Source organism: Odocoileus virginianus, chromosome 1 (assembly GCF_023699985.2).
Source record: "Odocoileus virginianus isolate 20LAN1187 ecotype Illinois chromosome 1, Ovbor_1.2, whole genome shotgun sequence".
Taxonomy (NCBI): Eukaryota; Metazoa; Chordata; class Mammalia; order Artiodactyla; family Cervidae; genus Odocoileus; species Odocoileus virginianus.
This window is the reverse complement of record NC_069674.1, coordinates 49543847-49563977: the sequence shown is the minus strand read 5'-3', so window position 1 is coordinate 49563977 and position 20131 is coordinate 49543847. Positions and strand designations below refer to the sequence as shown.

Here is a 20131-nt window from a genome sequence, read left to right as displayed (position 1 = left end):
ATCCTGCCCTCTGTGAATTTCAGGCAGGATGTGTAGGCAAGCCAGTTGGAATAAGTTGTTGAATATTAAAGGTCCCATGAGAAAAAAAATGTTCTATGAGGTTCGGGGTCTTAGAAAATGAGCAGGGTTTTGATAATCAAAGAAGAGAGGAAGGCAGAGCATGACATTTAGCAACATGACTGAAGAAAAGAGATCAAGACAGGAAAGTATGGAGCATGTTGAAGAAAACAGGGATAACTGGCCTGGAACATAAGTGTAGAAAACTGAAGACACTGCCTGAAAATGAGTACAAGGTCAGACTGGAAAAGAGGCCTAGAGGCCAGGATGAAAATTCATGAACAACACACGTGACCTGGCCTGGGTTCACAAACTCTAAGACCTGGAAGGTTCATATAGTCTACTCCCCTCAGAAAGGCCAGGAAAGCAAGTTCAAAGGAAGTTAACTCGCTCGAAGTTACACTGCTCATTAGAGACAGAATTGGGATGAATATGCTGTTTTCCTAATTATTAATCAGAGCTAGAACACCCACTGCAGGGAGATGACAACATATGTCATATGCAAGACACCTCCTTATCCCTCACCCAAAGCAGACATTTCTAATCAATCAGGGCACTTTTTCCTACTGAATCCAGACCCAGCCTCACCATTTTTAACACAGCCTTCCAGTCTGCCAGGAGGCTGCACTGCTCTTGGGCTCAGCCCTGCTGCCTTAATACTATCATGTCTGCTTTGAAATCCTTACCGGGGTAATGGAAATGACTGTGGAGGATTTAATCACTTTACAGGAGTCCCTTGGTTGGGGCACCCCTTCCTTTGGGAGGTGAGCCGTGTCCTTCACAGCTTCAGATGTTGCCCCCAGCCAACAAGGATGGTTATCCACGGTCACCTCTGCTCTCTTTGCCACCTTCTCTCCCAGCAGTTTTCTTCTACATCAGAATTACAACCAAGGAGAAGGGGAAATCCCAGCCTCGGAAATAAGAGCACCAGAGCATAAATAAGTAAACACGCCACTTACGAAATGGCAGGGAAAGGGGAAAGTGGGTGTGGGGGAAGCAAATAATATATAACCCATAGACTTGAAATTAAGCACCATTCAATATTTCCTTTTTAGTTTAGAAACCACTAAATAAAAACGAAAAAAAATCAGGAAGTTCCCTCCTTAGCGTTAACAATAGAACAATCCAGTGTGCTGTTACTCAGGGCAACTTCTTTTTTAAAAAGAGGCACTGAATGTTCAGATCCTGCTGAGACTCTGCCTGGTAGTCCAGTCCAACGTGGGTGCACTTTTGGCATCTAAAAATAGATGTGTGGTAGCAGTGGACTGCAATTAACTTCAGACTTATTAAAATTATGTAATTTTAGATGGAAAAGATATAATGGCAAGCACACTGACAACAAATGTGGGAACAAGGATTTTCTTCCCTCGACAGTCTTGAGACTTGGCAAAATTCTTCTTGGCTCCCTGTTGTCATTTGTTCCAACTCAACAAGTGGTAACACCTATCTGCCCAATTTTCCAAGCCAATTTCTGGAGTATTTTAAGATCCACAAATTCAGAATCTGTATAACATACACAAAGTAAAACAATGTCACTTATATATACAATCATGCCTACTTTATGGTAAACTGGTATAATGAAATCTGAATTTTAAAAATGGGGATATTGAGATACTTTCATCCGAAGTGTTTGATTCATTTCCCAAAAGGACTCCCTATAGAACCCCTTTCAAGTGAGGAGCTCTTTCTATCTGAGTGTGTACTGAATGGTTCAATTTAGGAAACTCTAATCTGTATATAACTTCTCAGGATTATGCCTGTGACGCAAAGTGAAATGCACCTACATTAGGTGAACTACAATGGTCTCAAATTGGTGAAAAATGCCAGAAATGGGATTTTTTTTCTATGAAAAATGAGACATAAGAACAGAAGTAGCGATTTTTTAAAAGGCTGCTTTTTTGGTTGCTTTTTGTGTGTTTCTTTAGGGCACTGAAAAAAAGGTATGCTTTCTGAAAGGTAATTTCCTACCATTTCCATATTTTTAAAATGTAGTTGTTAACTGATTAGATTAAAATGGAATTCTAAGAAAATGAAGCCATCTCAAAGAAGACACAAAATATGTCTGTTTTTACAAATCTCTCTCAGTGATATTAATTTCCATGCTTGTTTTTTTGATTATGTAAATAATGAAGGCATTAATGAAACAGATTTATTTCCCTCCACCTGGGAATACTTTTAACATGTATAGAAGGTTTGAAATTTATTTCCAAAAAAAGTTGTCATGCTATAAAAAAGACTAGCATTCACTCTGAGAACCACAATTACTGCTTTCCTCATAGAAATATACCATCTGATCCTTTACCCTTTTTTTTTTTTTAAGAAAGAAAGTCAGTGCAACAGATTTCTCCAGACAACAATCAAAGACTCTCATTTCAGGATTTCAGCATTTAAACTTCTACCTTTCTTTATCCAAGACAGCTCTTAACTAACACACAATATGCATCAAAGGGAAATTGCAGTTCTTTCTGAACATAATGGATACTTACTCTATTTAAAGAGTCTACCTACCTGAATTCAGCGCTCCAGAGTTCTGGCCTGGAGAAGGAAATGGCAACCCACCCCAGTATTCTTGCCTGGAGAAATCCATGGACAGAGAAGCCTGGTGGGCTGCGGTCCATGAGGTCACAAAGAATCAGACAGGACTGAGTGATTAACACTTTCACTTTCAGAGTTCTTGCAGAAAATTATCTAAAATACTGAGAAACCTCTTCTGTTTCCAACAGATTGCTTACTGCCTTAGAAGATGCAGCCATGGGCTGCTCAATTTCATATAAACATGGCGACATACAAGTTAGCAGTTTGCAGCAGGCAGCCACAAGTAAATGTGCAGCTCCCACTTCCTTTGAATGAAGTCAGGGTCTCTGACCTTTAACATTTATAATTGTTACTGCTAACAATGCCAAAGAGATGGTTTTATACAAACACAACAGCCCCATTTCTGGTTGCTGGACATTTGCTACCTGCCTTCCAAAGCCTCTGATGAGAAAGACCATGAGGTTGCAGACAGAAGCATTATAAAAGAACAATCAAGAGTAAGGTCTCCAGAGGTAGCCTGCCTGAGTTCCACTCTTACTTTGTCACTTACAGGCCATAGGATCTTGTAATCACTTAACTACACAGGGACCTACTACATCATAGGGTGGTTTTTGAGAATTCAATGAGTTATAGGAATGCATTACACATAAAGCCCTTGAGACAATGTCTTACAGAGTAAACACCATCTAAGTGTTTGATATTATTATACTCTGTGTCTTATATGAATGGCAGTTCTCGAGGGAATTGATGAAGGTTACATTAAACTTTCTAAGTGGCTTCAGATTGATTGTGGTGCTCCTCTTGGCATAAATTTTGGAAGAAGAAAGGGAATTTTCATTTGCTTGTTTGCCTCTCAACCAAGATTATGCTTGCCACAGCAGCCCTCTAGTGAAGATGGGGACACATTAAAACTCTCTTTTTAAAATAATTTTAATTAATTAATTTATTTTGGGCTGCCCTGAGTCTTCCTTGCTACTTGAGCGGTTTCCCCAGTTTCAGGGAGCAGGGACTACCCTTCTCATTGAAATTGCTTCTCTGGTTGTGGGGCACACACTCATGTGGGCTCGGGCTCAGGAGTTGCGGATCCTGGGCTTAGCTGCCCCGCGGCATGCGGAATCCTCCCTGACCAGGGATCAAACCCTCATCTCCTGCATTGGCAGGTGGATTCTTAACCACAGGACCACCAGGGAAGTCTTCTTTCTACCTCTCTGACAAAACCTTTCAGGTCTTGGTCTCCAGCACTCTCTCCTACTCTGCTGTTTCATGCTGGGCTTTGCCCTTTCCTTCACACTTAAAGCTGTTGCAAAGACTACAGTTCTTTAACTTCATGTTATACCATACCTCTGAAACCTTGTACGTGCTAGTCATTTTTCTAGAATGCCTTCCCCCAGTAGTCTACCTGCTAGACTTCTCATTTTTCAAAATTTGACCCAGCCCTCACTACCTCCAAAAAGCCTTTTTGACCCCCTCCATCCCTGGTCTTCGCTCTGCGGCATTCCTGCCCTGCGGCTCCTCACTCTGCTACAGTGTTTTTCCTTTCATATTTGTCTCCTCTACTAGGCTGTGATTCTCTTAGGAGCAGACTGCATTTTATTTTTTTGGTACACACAGCACATAGTGGGAAAAAAAAACCAAACCTGGCACCTAGCAAGTATTCAATATATAATTGTTGAAAAAATATATAGTTTCTTCTACCTGCCCTCAGACTAACTTTCTCTCTCAGATTGTCATTCAACTACTATTTGGCAATCTTTCTTTTTTTTTTTTTTAACCATCAAATATTTCAGACAGAGGAACTGATTCAATACTCTCTACCTGTCTCACCTATAAGATGGGATCAATACTCATTCTGCTTTTGAAATGAGATACAGCATCAAGTGGGACGGGGATGAAGGAAACCAGACCATAAAATGTTCTCCAGAGACGCGCTGGGGAAAGCATCTTGTCCTTTCCAGAAAAGCAGGCCCTTAAGGAGCCAGGCTCAGGGAACAGGGTTCCTTGGGAACCTCCCAAGGGTGCATGGTTCATGCCCTCTGCCTGCACTGCGGGAAACCAAGGTGGACAATCCAAGTGGTTTTGTCCAGGAGCCAAACCCAACCAGTCAGCCTGTCCAACAGGCTTCTCACTGATGGGCAGGCGGCCTGTAGACTAGATTTGGTCCCCAGATATATTCTGTTGGCCCACAGAGTCTTGAAAAAAATGTGTAAGTTAGCTGCCAATGTTCAAAAACATTTTAAAAATCACAGATTTCTGTCTTGATTTTTAGAAGAACTGGCTGCACTGGGTTCCCCTCCCTGGTAGAAGGACCTTGTGGGAGCTGAATCGTGCTGCTGTCCATAGTTAGGGACACTCTGCAGTTCATCACACTCCCCATTCACTCAGTTGTGTTAACCTCCTGGGCACTGAGTTTGGAGTGTATGTCTCTGGAGTGTAACTAAGCTTGCAACCTCAGGGGCTAGGCTCAGCAAGAGAATACAAGCTCTGATGGAAGGAGAAGGGAACTGGAAGAATCAGATCAGAATATGGGAAGAAGCCCAGAACCAAAAAGCCAAGAGCTTTCTATAAGATCTTCATTACTTAGGTAAAGGTACTGTAGTGAAGAGCAGTGACAAGTGTAGGCTAGAATTAATGGTTTCTAGGAAGTGTGATGGTGGGGACTGAGTTGATGGCTTTACGGTATGTGTCTATGTATAAATATAAATTCATATCTCCAGCTAGAATCTCTTTTCTGAGTTCCAGACCCATAAATCCAACTGCCTATTTGACATGTCTAACGAGTATATCAAATTGAATATCCAAATTGAACCAGTGGTGGTCTCCCCCAAGACTCCTCTTCCTGCCATCTTTTCCATTCATTCTTCCAGTTGCTCAGGGCAAAAACTTTGCTGTCACCCCTGGCTCCACATTCTTTCATTCCCATGTCTAGTCCATCAGCAAATTCTGTCTAGCTCTACCTACAAAACATCCCAGGAATTCAACCCTGTGTCACCAGCCCCACTGTGATCAGTCTAGTCCAAGCCATTGCCTTTCTCCTAGATTACTGAAATAGCCCCATTAATGTTACCATTAATTCCACCCATGCACCCTGCCATTCATTCTCAACACAGAGGTCAGAACCATCTTGTGAAAATAAAAGTCAAGTTGCATGATTGCTCTGCCCAGCACCTGCCAATGAGATGAACAGAGCTCCTGCTAGGATTGTCAAGATTTGTGAACCACCCTCCACTCACACAGACCACTTTCATCTCTTACTACCCTCCCTGCCTTGCTCACTCTATTCCAGCCACACTGGCCGTTCTGCTGTTCTTTGAAGCTCCAGGTATGTGCCCACCTCAGGGTCTTTGTACTCACTGTTTCCCTGTCTAGTTCGTTCTTTCCTCTAATATCCACTGGCCATCACCCTCAATTCCTTCTGACTCTACAGAAATGCCTCCATCTCAGGAAAGCCCTCTCTGATCACCTGATCTCAGATTCAACTCTCTTCAATACTTTACATCACTGTCCATGTCCTATTTCTCCTTCACTAACTTAAACCTATTTTTGTTTGTAGTCTGTCACTCCCAGGTAGAACATAAGCATCTCAAAGACAGAATTTTGATGTGTTTTGTTAAATACTGTATCATCAGGGCCTAGAAGAATCCTTGGCACATAATTCAACCAAGATTGGATGATCAATAAATAATTTTAAATAAAATGTGTGTGTGTATATATATAGAGAGATATATATATTCTATATTCTTAAGATCATACTTACATATGATCATTCCCAGTGGAAAAAGCTATTTACTAGTTTGCCTGACAATATTAAATTTGAGGATAATATACATATTAGGCCTTTAATATTAGCTTTAGCTTTAAAAAGGGGAGATGTCAAAGTGCAAGTGACAAAGATTCAAATGATGGAGTAACAGTAATGTAAAACATCATATAAACAATGTTGTGCAATACAAAGCCCAGGCCTGCTCCTTAGATCTTGCTCTGGCCCCCTGGAATCATACAGAAAAGATACCATAGAGAGAAAGTTTTCTGCATAAGACTGTCCACTCTGCACCACCCTTTACTCAGCCTCTCCTTTGTCCTCCTATTTGCAGCTTTTGCTTATCTAGCTTTGGGGCCTCTGTCTGGTCCTGAGGCTGCTGGTCCCATTACCTAATCTCCTGGCTCAAAGCTGATCTCTGGCCTCCAGGCCTGGCCTTGAGATGTGCTTTTCTCACTGCTTTAGCCTGGAGGGTCGATGTTAGACCCAAAGGAACCCAGGGAGGTTTTTGGCAATGGCCTTTGTTCTAGTCAAATGTTCATTCTCCACCTCCCACCCTTCTCTTTTCAACCAGACTTTTAGAGTTATCTGGGGAAAAAAAAGCAAAGCTTCATGATGACACCTAACTATGAGAACAGAGAGTTGAAATCTTCATAACAGCTTTAGAAAAACATGTGCTGAAAAGGTCTGTCATGTCTGTCCAAAAAAACAGTGTGAAGTTCACTCTAAAAGGCAATGGGATGAGGACTTACTGAAACAGTCTGGAATCTGATGAGGAATTTACAGACCTGCAAAGGCAAGGCAAATAGCCTGGAAAGCTGCCGTTTTCCACCAACTTTCCCCACTGAGCCAAACGTGAGATAAGACATCGCTAATTCTATTCACATTAAAACATTTCATATCACATTCATTATAATGGGAAATGGAAAATGGTCCATCTTGGGGTTATAAAGGTTTGTCTGGCTCCAAAATTGGATGGGGCTGAGGTTTTGGTTTCAAGGCCTTAAGCAAAACATTTTGGCTGTTGGGTGCCAACATCCTCAACACTTTGTGGTGGGCAGAATAATGGCCCCAAGATGTCCACCTTCTAATCCCTGGAACCTGTAAAAATGTTACCTTCCATGACCAAAGGGACTTTGCAGAGGTGATTAAGTTAAGGATTCTGAGATGAGATGATTATCCTAGATTACCAGGGTAGGTACAACATAATCACAGGAGTTCTTGTAAGAGGGAGTCAGGACGGTGACAGAAAGAGATGTGAGAACTGGAGCAGACACCACAGTGATGTGGAACCAGGAATCAAGGAATGGGGGCAACCTCTAGAGACTGAAAAAGGCAAGAAAATAGATTGCCCTCTGGAACCTTCAAAATACAGCTCTGCTAACCCATTTGAGAATGATGACCCTTGAGAACTAACTATAAGAAACCAAATGTGTGGTGTTTTAAGGCACTGTATCTGTCGTAATTTGTTACAGCAGCAACAGGAAACTAATATATGTCTCTTCTCTCACTCCCTCATCCAGTCCTTCAGGAAATCATGGCTGAGAATGTTCCATGTGTTCTGGTTCTAGCAACCAAGCTAAAGCAGAGACAGTGAAGTTGTTTGTGAAATAACAGCTCCTTTTGTGGTAGCTCTCAATCATTTTAAAGGCTCAATCTTACAAACAGCCACGACAAGGTCCAGGAGAGCCTGTGGGAAATGCCAGACTTGCTAATGCAACCTGTGTCTTCAATGAGTCACAAAGATGGGCTTCAAGCCGGGTCTTGGTGGGTCACATCAGCGACCTGTGTCCATCCTACACCCTCTCTGTCACTTACCCACTCTTTACCAGAACTTTTAAAGAACAGTTTGGACCCACTGGGAAAGAAATCCAATATTAGTGCAAGAATTGATGCTTTCAAACTGTGGTGCTAGAGAAGATTCTTGAGAGTTCCTTGGACAGCAAGGAGATCAAACCAGTCAATTCTAGAGAAAATCAACTCTGAATACTCACTAGAAGGACTAATGGTGAAAATGAAACTCCAATAATTTTGGCCATCTGATGTGAAGAGCTGACTCATTGGAAAAGACCCTGATGCTGGGAAAGACTGAGGCAGAATGAGAAGAGGGCGGCAGAGGATGAAATGGTTGGATGGCATCACCAACTCAATGGACATGAGTTTGAGTAAACTCTGAGAGATAGTGAAGGACAGGGAGGCCTGGCGTGCTGTAGTCCATGGGGTTGCAAACAGTTCAATGCAACTTGGTGACTGAACAACAACAACAATGATTATTCACTGACTCCATGATGCTCTTGTCATTCTTTCTTACCTCCCTACAGAAATCTTACTTTCCTCCCTTTGACTGTTATTGGACTTCTAACCTCTTCTCCTCCAGTGAAAACTTATTTTTTAGACAAGAGCTGGTAAACTCAACTCACTATAAAGTGCACAATGGCTGTGACATTTAAACCATACCTCCAAGGAGTATTTTACTTTTTAATGAAGCTCACAAGAAGACTGTAAACTCAAGAACAGAGTCTATGTAGTTTCTTTATCATTGGCATCCCTCATTCCTAGTACCATGCCTGGAATTTAGTTGGTCTTGGATCCAAACTTATTGAATGAATGAATGAATGAATGAAACCATACCAGCACACAGAACACCTATACAATCTCCTATAAATTCCAGCGCTTCCTATAATACAAAGATAAAATATGTTTTCATGACTGCTCCACAACAAACAAAACCTTGGAATAAGGTATACCAAAGGTATGCTTTATTTTCACCTCCTCCTCCTGGAGGAGGGCTTGGCAACCCACTCCAGTATTCTTGTCTGGAGAATCCCATGGACAGAGGAGCCTGGTGGGCTACCGTCCATGGAGTCGCAAAGAGTCAGACGTGACTGAGTGACTAACCACAAGCACAGCACAAAGGTAACCACCACACAAATGTTACTGTAGCATCCACACCACCTTTTAAAACAGCAATTTAATTGCTTAAGCTATGATGAATCTTTTCTAAAAATGGAGAATATGAGTACAGAAGAATCATGTGACTTGGGGGTAACATTACCACGGTAAACTGAGAAACAGAGTATAAGGTTCTAAACTTTCAATTTGACAGAAAAGATGGCCCAAACGTCTAAATTACCATGTAGCTTTAATTTGCATTTATTGCGTCTTCAGCGATTCAGAAGAACCACAAAGTACCAGACAACTCTGACAATCCAATAGCAAATGCTCCTAGGTCATCATTAAAAACTTGTCATTGGCTGAGTCTTATCAAATTCTGAACAGACCTAGGATTATAACCTGGGGTCATTGGAGGATTTCCATGTGGTCTGTGGGCCTTGCTAAATTTTATGCAAAACTTTATGTTTATCTGCATGTGAGTTGTTTTTTAAAGGAATGATACTGATCAAGGAATGTTGAAAATCCACTGCTTTAAAAAATGGTTCTAGCCATTATGTCTTCTTACAGGACAAATTCTTACTTGGTATCTTTTTTTGGTATCATTGTCTCAAAAAATTCATCTTTTTATTCATTCAGTGGTCAGTGTATTAATTTTCTATTACTTCTTTAACAAACTACCATGTACTTGATTGTTTAAACTAACATAAATGTATTATACATTTTATACATTTATATTATATATTTATTTTATGAATGTTCTCAGGCCTAAAATGGGTCTTGGAGGGGTAAAATCAGGGCATTGTCAGAGATGTGTTCCTCCCGGAGGCTCATGGGAAAAGAGAATCCACTGCCTTGCCCTTTCCCGCTTCTGGAGGTTGCCCAGCAGTCCTTCACTGCTGGTCCCTTCCATCTTCAAGGCTAGCGATAGCTCACTGAGTTTTTCTTACTTCAAATTCCTCTGCCACTGACGCCTTTGTCTACCTCTTCTGTATTTAAAGGATCCTTGTGATACACTGGGCTCAGTGGGAAGATCCAGGTAATTTCCCCATCCCAGTCAGCTGACAGCAACCTGAATTCCATCTTCAAAACCTCAAGTTTCCTTGTCATGTAATGTAAACACATTCACAGGTTACAAAGAGTAGGATGTAGACATTTTGAGGGACCCTTATTCCTGCCACAGTTACTTAACACGTTCCTTGAGTATCCATTTTTATTATGAGGTTTTGTAAGGGATTTTGAAGAAAAACAATGTTTCAAATAGTTCTTACTCTTTGAGAGAGAACAATAAAAATGATAATAGCTGCCACTGTTGAACATTTACTGTATATCAGGCTCCTTTTGAAACACGTAATATGACTTAACTCATTTAATCTCTCAACCACTCCAGGAGTTAGGTAGTATTCTTAACACCATTTTAAAGAAAATGAAATTAAGGCACAAAGAGACAATATATCTTGCCCAGGTCACACAACTAGTTTGATAGTAGGATGGGTTTTAAAAAGAGGCACAGACTCTGGAACCCAAACTCTGAACCTCTTTGACCAGTTTGTCCTTTAATATAACATTGAGAAAAATTAAAGAAAAGGACACTAGTTGGGCAAATAAAAACAATATAAATTGTAGAAATAACATAAACCTCTCAGCAAAAAAAACAGGACAATGGAAATGAAGTCAAATAAGAAATGTTATAAAGACTGCTACATGTTATAGATGCGTGAGGACCACTGAACTAAAATCATCAATGAATAGCCACTGTCACCACTGTCCCTTTAAAATAATGCTTGTCATAAAAATAACTGAAGTTTTCACAGGGAGTATAAATAAGAGTTAGAAGCCTGCAAAATTGAACGGCATCTTGCATTCAACAGACATTCGATAACTGTAAAATATGTGAGTGCACACGAAAGGACACATGGTCAGCTCAGATGGAAAGTGATGGCCTCAGCCAGACCCCAGCACTACAGAAAGAAAAAATGCACCTCTGTTCCTGAATGGAAATATCTATCAGGTCACTCGTTTTGTTTGTAGGTTTGAAGCTACCAGAATGAAATTAAGTCTGCAGAATTCAAGGCTGACTGCTTCTTAGACATGGAAATTGTATCTGTTGAATGTAACTCTACAGGGGAAAAAAAAGAAGAGCTAGAGTATATTGTTTCTCAAAGGGAGAAAGCAGCTGTGATGCTGAGAGAGTGATTTAGGAAGGCTTCCTGGCTGTGCACATAAAAGGATGAGAAGAAATTCTGGTGAGATGAGAATAAGAGCTGGCCACTAAACCAGAGAGAAGGTTAGGAAAATACAAAAGAAAAAAAATCTTTTAAGTAGCTTTTAAAGGAAGACTGGAAGAAAGGGTAAGAAAAGAGAAATTCCTATTTTAAACTCCCATCTCACTCTAATTCTGACTATAAAGATGACAGCAAGGTCCTGAATCTATTCTCTCCCAAAAATGTCCTCATAAAATGCCCTAGTTTTACAAATCTGTTTACAAATCTGAGGATGAATGTCCTCACTGGCATCTCTCAGTTCCAGCCTGGGGTCTCATAACCCAAGTGGGCCCTTTCTGCTCCTAACACAAGCACTGGGAACTGTATGATTCAGAAACAAATAATGCTGAAGGGAAAAGTTGCTGCTGTTTGTGTAAGGAAAAGTGGTTTAGGCTTCAAATGATTGACTAATATTATTAGTAATAAAAATAAGTACTTAAACTGCAATAACCCGAAGCCACACAATGAGAAACTTAATTAGTAAGATGATCTGTATGTATAGGAATCATGATCGTTTGCCAGGATAAAAGGTGAACAACAGGCAACATACAACCAAAATAGGAAACACTGTTAAATTTAACTACAAATGCAGAATGTTCAAGAAGCAGCCTATATCTCTCCCTGATACACTGCAACAGATCATCTAAAAGTGCTAATGATAGAACCAGAGCTACAATTTGGTCCCCAAAGAAACATCTAAAAGGCTAAAGTAAATAAATTGGAAAATAACCACCCCCAAAGTACAGTAACGATTGTTTTTTCATATTTCCGTTGCAGTGCCCCTACAGGATCTTTGTGCTTGGTTGAGAACGATATATAACTGTTAAGGAGATAACACTTTGCTTCTGTTGCTTAATATTTTCATTAAATACTCAAAGAAGAGTTTCATGTTAACTTCAAATAATGATGAGAAAAGAGGACAGCAGAGAATATCTTCAAAGAGAGACTCCAAAATCAAAGTAATTTGGGCAAATGGGATTACTAAATTTAGCACATCAGAACAAACAGTACAGAATAAAACAGGGAGGGGCGTGGGCTGGCTCTAGTAATACAGAAAAGATAAGTAGATAATATTGCCCTTTGGACAGAAAGATGACACCATTGAACATCTTCCTCCCTGTAAAACACACACATTTTCTCCAGCTGGTGATGGATTTTTGCTAATTTAACCACATTCTCCTCCACGGCTTGCTGCGGCCGCTTAACACAGTGACAGTATTTAAATAGTGGACTGTCTCTTACCTGCAAAATGGGCATAGTAAAAACCCTAGCTGACATCCCAAGATATTTTGAGATGCAAACTGATTATGCACCTGAATGCACTTTATAACAGGTAAATATTATCAAAGTAAAATTCCCAGTTCTCAGTAGAATAAAGAAAAGTCATCAAGGAGAATGGAAAAGGTTTTGTAAACAAACCACACACACACAAAAAAAAATCAAAATTTTGTAACGTTAAAAGGGGTAGATTTTATCCTGTGGGATTTGGGAGGAGAGGAGGAGACAAAAATTAGGCAATTTCTTTAAATATATGAAAAGTTTTCATTGAGCAGCTAAAAGAAAAACAAACAGACAAAAGAAGAGGAATTGGGTCTACCTTGTGTCATGAAGGTTTTAGATAAGTTATCTTTGCAAAGAATTTTTGATTAGGAAGGGTTGGAATAGCAATGAGACAACACAATCTTCATCCTAGGAATCATTACTAACTGGGGAAACACTTTTCTGGGACAACAAAAACACAATCAGAAAATAGGCTAATGAATTTAAATTAACTTCTAAAGCAAAGTCAGCAAATTTTCTCTGAAAAACAGCAGAGAGCAAATACATTAGGCTTTATCAACCTTATAGTCATGTCCACAAGCACTCACCTCTGCCAGGGTATGCAAAACAGCCACAGACAACACTTAAGAGAATGGGCGTGGCTGGGTTCCAATAAAACTGGACAACAACAGGGGGCGTGGATTTGGTCAGGGGGCTACAGTTTTCCAATCCCTCATCTAAGATTTCCTTCCAGTCCTAGGAGTATATCCTAGAAAACACAGCTGTGGCAAACAGTGACCATCAAACCAATGAGAAACACCATCATCTTCACTACTGCCTCTGTGTAGTATGTCACTGAAGTGGGTGACATTCTCTCTATCTTGTTGTTCAGTTGCTAAGACATGTCTGATTCTTTGGGCCAGGCTTCCCTGTCCTTCACTATATCCCAGAGCTTGCTCAAACTCAAGTCCATTGAATAGGTGATGCCATCCAACCACCTCATCCTCTGTCACTCCCTTCTCCTCCTGCCGTCAACCTTTCCCAGCATCAGGGTATTTTCCAATGAGTCAGCTCTTCGAACCAAGTTGCCAAAGTATTGGAGCTTCAACATCAGTCCTTTCAATGAATATTCAGGGCTGACTTCCGTTAGGACTGATTGGTTTGCTCTCCTTGCTATCCAAGGGATTCTCTGCCTAGAGCCTGGGAATATCGTTAATTGATCTTGGTAATCAATTCATTAGGATAAATATATCATTGGTGATTTTTTTCCTTTTAAGCAAAACATAAAAATGTTTACATATGTTTATGGCTGTAATATCCAGACTTTGTAATCCAAGAGTATAATATTACAATCTGGTACACTAGGAAGCATATGCCATATGTTCAGCTTCATCTTTTCTGCCAGTGGGGAGTATTTTTAGACAAGGTAAAGACATGTATGGGAATCTACTACCTTTGCCCTTTTTCTATCTGTTACTCTTTCATCTCAACTTTCTTCCTCTCTCCACCTTCCTCTTGCAAAGAAGACTGAAACAGCACCCCCAGCCCAGGGAGGAGGTCAAGAGTGCCAAGCGAGTAGGCCTGGGAGCTTTAAGGGTTAAAGTTGGATAGTGACTCCATCCTTGAGTCCATGGGCCAGAAAGGAAAGCACGTCATCATGCCTGGAAACCAGGCCAAACTGGAACAGAGTGGGAGCAGAAGGAAGAGTAGGCGTGAACCGAGAGTTCAGGAAGGAGCCCGGGGTTCTGCTGCCAGAGGCTCATTTATCTGGCACCCTGCCCTGAGCTGTGTGGGTGGATTAGCCTCCTTGAAGCCTGGGGTCATGAGGGACAAACAACCCCCTTTGCTACTGTGCCTGAAACCAAATCATCTTGGACTTTGATCACAAATTCTCCACCTTGGTGTATTTATTTCCTGATATTGCCCAATAGGGAGCTTATTTTTTTCTTTAACAAGTTAAATTAAATAGTTGACCCAGACATTATGAAGGTGTAACACATAAATCTATACTTGTGTTTGTGTGTGTGTAAATATATGCACGTATACATTTTTGAAGTCAGCTTCTCTGCGAATTAGAAGCAATGACTTATAAGTACCCTGTACTTTAAAGTACCCTTTTATCCTGGGATAAAACAAAAGGGTAAAATTCCCTTGAACTTGGACCATAGGTACTAGGTTTGGATTACTCAAGGTTATTTCTGTTGAGAGTGGCAGATGATAGAAGCCCCAGTTCCAACTGGTTTGAGATAAAGAAAAAATAGCTGTGGGAACCAGAAGGCCAGGGGGAGGCCTTTGCCTTCAACTTCACAACCTGGACTCAGGTTTAGCCACTGATGCCGGGCCCACCTCCCCATCTCTCAGCTCTGCCCCAAGGTGGCTGCTGTCTCTCAGGGCCCGTGTGGATGATCACAAGGTGACTACAGTTTAAATCTGGCAAGCAAAAGCCAGAGCAAATGGTGGATGGCTCCTGAGTCTTTTCCTACCCAATCCTCGAAGCTCTTTTCTGTGAAGCTGGAGTTAAAAGCCACCCTCAGACACTCTGAATTTTTATAGAATGAGAGAGTTAGGAAAAATGGGTCACCCTTAAGGAAATTGGGAGCTTTGCTTCAAGAAGGGAGAGTAATGCTGGCCAGTGGACAGCCCTTACTGAAGAACTTAACACTTCTGTCTCTAGGGAACTGATAGCTTAATGGAGTGCAGGTGGCTAATGGCAGAAAGGAGATCACTGAGTTAGGAAAATCACTCCAAGTCAGAAAAGTATGAAAATGGAAAAGCTGATGGCCTGATATGGGCTATGGTACCCAGCAAAGTATGAAGACATCTCCTTCAAGAAGCTTCCTGCTGCTAGTGAAATGTTGTTATACTGGGAGCCAGGGGGAAACAAGTCTGATTAACTCTGCCAAAACAGTTGTGGCCTGTTGTAATGCTAAACCAAACAGTGAAGTAGTATAGCCCTAAAATATTCTAACAAATGGCAACATCACATTACATCTCCCCATAGATCTAATGACTTGAGATCAGGGAACTGCTATTACTCCTTTCATAAGCACAGAATGTCAGGAACTGTGTGTAATTATACATTCCAACTTGCTTCCGAAAACATGAATGCCCTTACATATATCACAGCTTCAGGGAACCTTTTATATCCTCCACTTTGTAGATGGGAAAAGTAAAGGCAAACTTAAGAAATTCATTTTAGGAGGAACAAAGAAAAAACTGGGTCATCAAAACCTATTTTTTGTGCTTATGATAAAAGTTTATTCTATGTGTTAATTATTTGGGGATATACATTGAGAAAGTTATAAGCCACTTTATGATTCCCAGAATAATTTAAGTGAAAACTTGAAAATTCATATCAGAGAATAAACAGTATGGTTGATTTTTTTTTACCTTAATAGTAGAGATTGCTCAACTCTCTACTTTGATTTGCTTAAGAACATATGACATTTTAGCCAAGATCTTAAAATACAGACCCAAGCTGATACACATGGTCACTGGTACATTGTGAATAAACAGGATAAAGTTCTTAGAAGTTTCCAAGGAGAAACAAATATAGTAGTTGTCTTCACATCAGGAAATATTGTCTATTTTTCTTTTTTAAAAAATCACACCAAATGTGCTGCTTTTCTAGTTGACTATAAAAATCAGTGACTCATGTTTGCATTTTATGCCACCATGCTTTGTGGGCTGAACTATTTCAGGTTTACCTAAGCTTACATCATGGAAATTTCCCAAAAGTCTAAACACTTTAGCACTTTAGTTCATTTTTCCCCGCTCATAATAGTGGATTTCTGAAAGATCATTTTAAGATGTTAAATTTCCCTTGATTTTTCAAAGCATTCGGAACACGAGGCAATCAAATGAGAAAAGACAGCTCATTGTTTTATGTTTTTTCCCCACAGAGAATTTATGTCTCAAAAGATATTTTTTTAAAAAGGAAAGTTATTTAATATGTCTCCCTGGTCAACCCAGGATCTGCTATAAATTCAAAATTCATTCTTGTACAATGTTCTTAATTATAAGATAAGTAATCTTTCTGTTAGTTTAATTCTGTCCTATTTATCTTCTCAAGTGGAATGACATATTGCAAATACCATTTGGGGAGTTTTATTAATAAAGGCCTAATCCCATGGCTTGTAGGACATGTCTCAGAATAATGTTTTAACTACACAAAAGCTCAATGACTATAACACCCACTAAATAATTATAACTGTTCCCTGTGTTAGGTAAGTTGCCTTTCCCAGTGTGATTAATGGTGATTTCTCAAAACGGTCTCAAAGAGCTCACAGCAAGTGATCAGTTTCAGTCTCCTGCCTTAGGTAGTAAGGATTACCGTCTTTGCTGTACTCCTAGACTAGATTTTCCATGATATGGATGGGATACCAAGAGAGATGCTACACTGTAGCACTAAGGTTCTCTAGAATTTAACTCAGTATCACAAAGAGATTCAATGGAGATTTTGTTCTAAACAGATATGTACATATCTACATACAGATAAACAGTCAGAAGTCACGTGTGCACACATGTGCGCACGCGCGCGCACACAGACACACACACACACACACACACACACAGAGGTTTGGATCAACTGATATGGGAATTTAACTAACCACTGTCTGTAATATTGTCTTTCTTAGATCTCAAATGCATATAAAAGCACAACAAATGCTTTACATTAAGTTTTCGTAATTTGATAGCTACTATATCTTTCTGGGTTAAATTTGCCATGCCCAGATATAACAAGTCAATGTTATAATTGGGCCCTATTTCCCTCTCTTAATTTAGACAATTTGTAGATTAATTTAAATAATTTGTGAAGCATGTGATGACAATCATGAAAGAAGATCCTATTTTTATTCCATCTGCTTTAGATCTATAAGGAGTTTAAAAAGGGCTCCGATTCAGGGTTTTGGAGCTCTGGCTTTAGCAATTCCCTGCAACTAAAAGCAATCTGGCTGTGACTGAAAATGGAGGTGTCAACTCAAGCAGGCTACAAATTGCCAACAGAGGGAATAGCCATTTTAAATTACTTCCAAAGCCCAAGTAAATTCTCCTGAATGGAAATCTGCCTTTATCCTTATTTTCTATCTCCAGGAGATGATCTGTGTTTTACTCATTATGAATCATCTTCTCCATTCCTTTCTTTCTACTAAGGCAAAGGAGAATGAGCAAATGCACTGCTAGACTGCTCTGTACTGGGCTCTGCTTACAACCTAAGATGTACAACAAATAACATTTTCATAGGAAAAAATATGATTTATCATATGAAAAAACCATACCTTCCATTGGAACAGCATTTTACCCACCATAAGGTTATTTTAAATATAGAAATGAGAGTATGTGGAAAATGCTTTGTTGACTTTAAATCTTCATATGGATTAGCTGTTATAGGCATTTCAATTGCTTTTCACAATAATCTTTTGGTAAATAGAGAAGGTATAATGTTCCATAGTTTTTGCAGACACTTGAAACTGAGACAAAAGATATTAAGTGACTAGGATCACCAAGTTAGGAACAGCAGAAATGGCTTCTGATTTGAGAAAATCACAGGAGAGATCCTGTGATTTCTCCTGAAGAAAAGCCGGGTTTTAGAAATACACCCAGTTTGTGCCTTCAACAAGTAGGAAAAAAAAAATCTTTGTACTGTGAGATTTCATCTCATCATAACTTAGTAACATTACTTACTTATGTATGTAACTTAATTAAAACTGTGGCATCTGACTAGGCCTAAAACTCTATCTTTTTCAGCACTATTTACTGTTTTCACAGGTAGGGTCACTTAATCAAGAATCATAATTTTTCATCATTGGGACATTTCTGGGGGACAATAAGAGTTAAGTTAATGATTAAGTGGAAATGGCTTCTGAAATGGTACAGCAATTCCACCTAATTGTTTCTCTTTCAATAAGTGGGTTTTAGAATGATCTGACTTGGGAATATCAGTTAGTACTGTCTCTTCTATCATGTTTGTTTGCTGCTTCTGCTACTGCAGAGGTTTTAACAGTCTAGTAAAACTGATGATCTCCAAAAGAAATTTAAGTCAAGAAGAAATGGGACATGAGAGTGGACTAGATACAGAATTTTCACACACCGCTGGATGGAAATATAAACTAGTAAAACCATTTTAGAAAATTATTTGGCAGTATCTTGTAAAACATACATACATACATACCTCACAGCCTAATAATTCTACATGTAGGTATATACATAATAGATAATGTACATAGGTGCACATACAATAATATTCATAGCAGCGTTTTTTGATAGTAGTCCCAAATTAGAAACAGCCAAAGAATTCATCAATAGCAGAATACATAAGTACACAGAGATAAACATATAGGAATTGGAATATTCTACAAAAGTGAAAAAGAATGTACCACGGGTAGGCATAATATATGGATGAATCTCAAGATGTAATGTTGAGAATAAAATAGTATATAAGTACATATTATATGATTTTATACATATAAATTTCAAAAACAAACAAAACTAATCTATGTTAAGAAAGTCAGAATAGTGGTTAACTTGGAGAATGGCAATAATAACAAATCAGTGTTTCATTGGAAGGCCTGAATAGATTGACTATATCTACCTGGGTGATATGAGAAGGCTCTAGGCAAAAGGCAAGACTAAACTGATGGAAAATATTTGCAAACAAAGAAAACAACAAGGGATTAATCTCCAAAATATACAAACAGCTCATGTAGCTCTATGTCAAAAAACAGATAACCCAATCAAAAAGTGGGCAGAAAATCTAAATAGACATTTTTCCAAAGTCTTGCAGATGGCCAAAAAGCATATGAAAAGATGCTAAACATTGCTACTTATTCAGTTCAGTTCAGTGACTCCGTTGTGTTGCAACCCCATGGACTGCAGCACACCAGGCTTCCCTGTCCATCACCAACTCCCGGAACCTACTCAAACTCATGTCCATTGAGTTGGTGATGCCATCCAACCATCTCATCCTCTGTTATCCCCTTCTGCCTCCTGCCTTCAATCTTTCCCAGCATCAGGGTCTCTTCAAATGAGTCAGTTCTTCACATTAGATGGCCAAAGTATTGGAGTTTCAGCGCCAGCTTCAGTCTTTCCAAGAATACTCAGGATTGATCTCCTTTAGGATGGACTGGTTGGATCTCCTTGCAGTCCAACGGACTCTCAAGAGTCTTCTCCAACACCACAGTTCAAAAGCAACAATTCTTCGGCACTCAGCTTTCTTTGTAGTCCAACTCTCACATCCATACATGACCACTGGAAAAACCATAGCTTTGACTAGATGAACCTTTGTTGGCAAAGTAATGTCTCTGCTTTTTAATATGCTGTCTAGGTTGGTCATAACTTTTCTTCCAAGGAGCAAGCATCTATTAAT

The 20131-nt window shown here is 39.7% G+C and overlaps 1 protein-coding gene across 2 annotated transcripts in view; it reads right to left on the bottom strand.

Moving 5' to 3' along the window:
* Window positions 1-20131, bottom strand: part of CHN2 (chimerin 2) — a 321944-nt gene that overhangs the window by 274943 nt on the left and 26870 nt on the right. Inside the window, exon 1 of one of the 2 annotated variants that reach the window (XM_070467920.1) lies at window positions 2566-2659. The exons of the other annotated variant lie outside the window; for it this stretch is intronic. Coding sequence (XP_070324021.1) covers window positions 2566-2644 — 79 coding nt within the window. The 5' untranslated portion in view covers window positions 2645-2659. Of the gene's footprint in view, window positions 1-2565; window positions 2660-20131 lie in introns of those variants that run through there. 2 annotated transcript variants of the gene reach the window in all.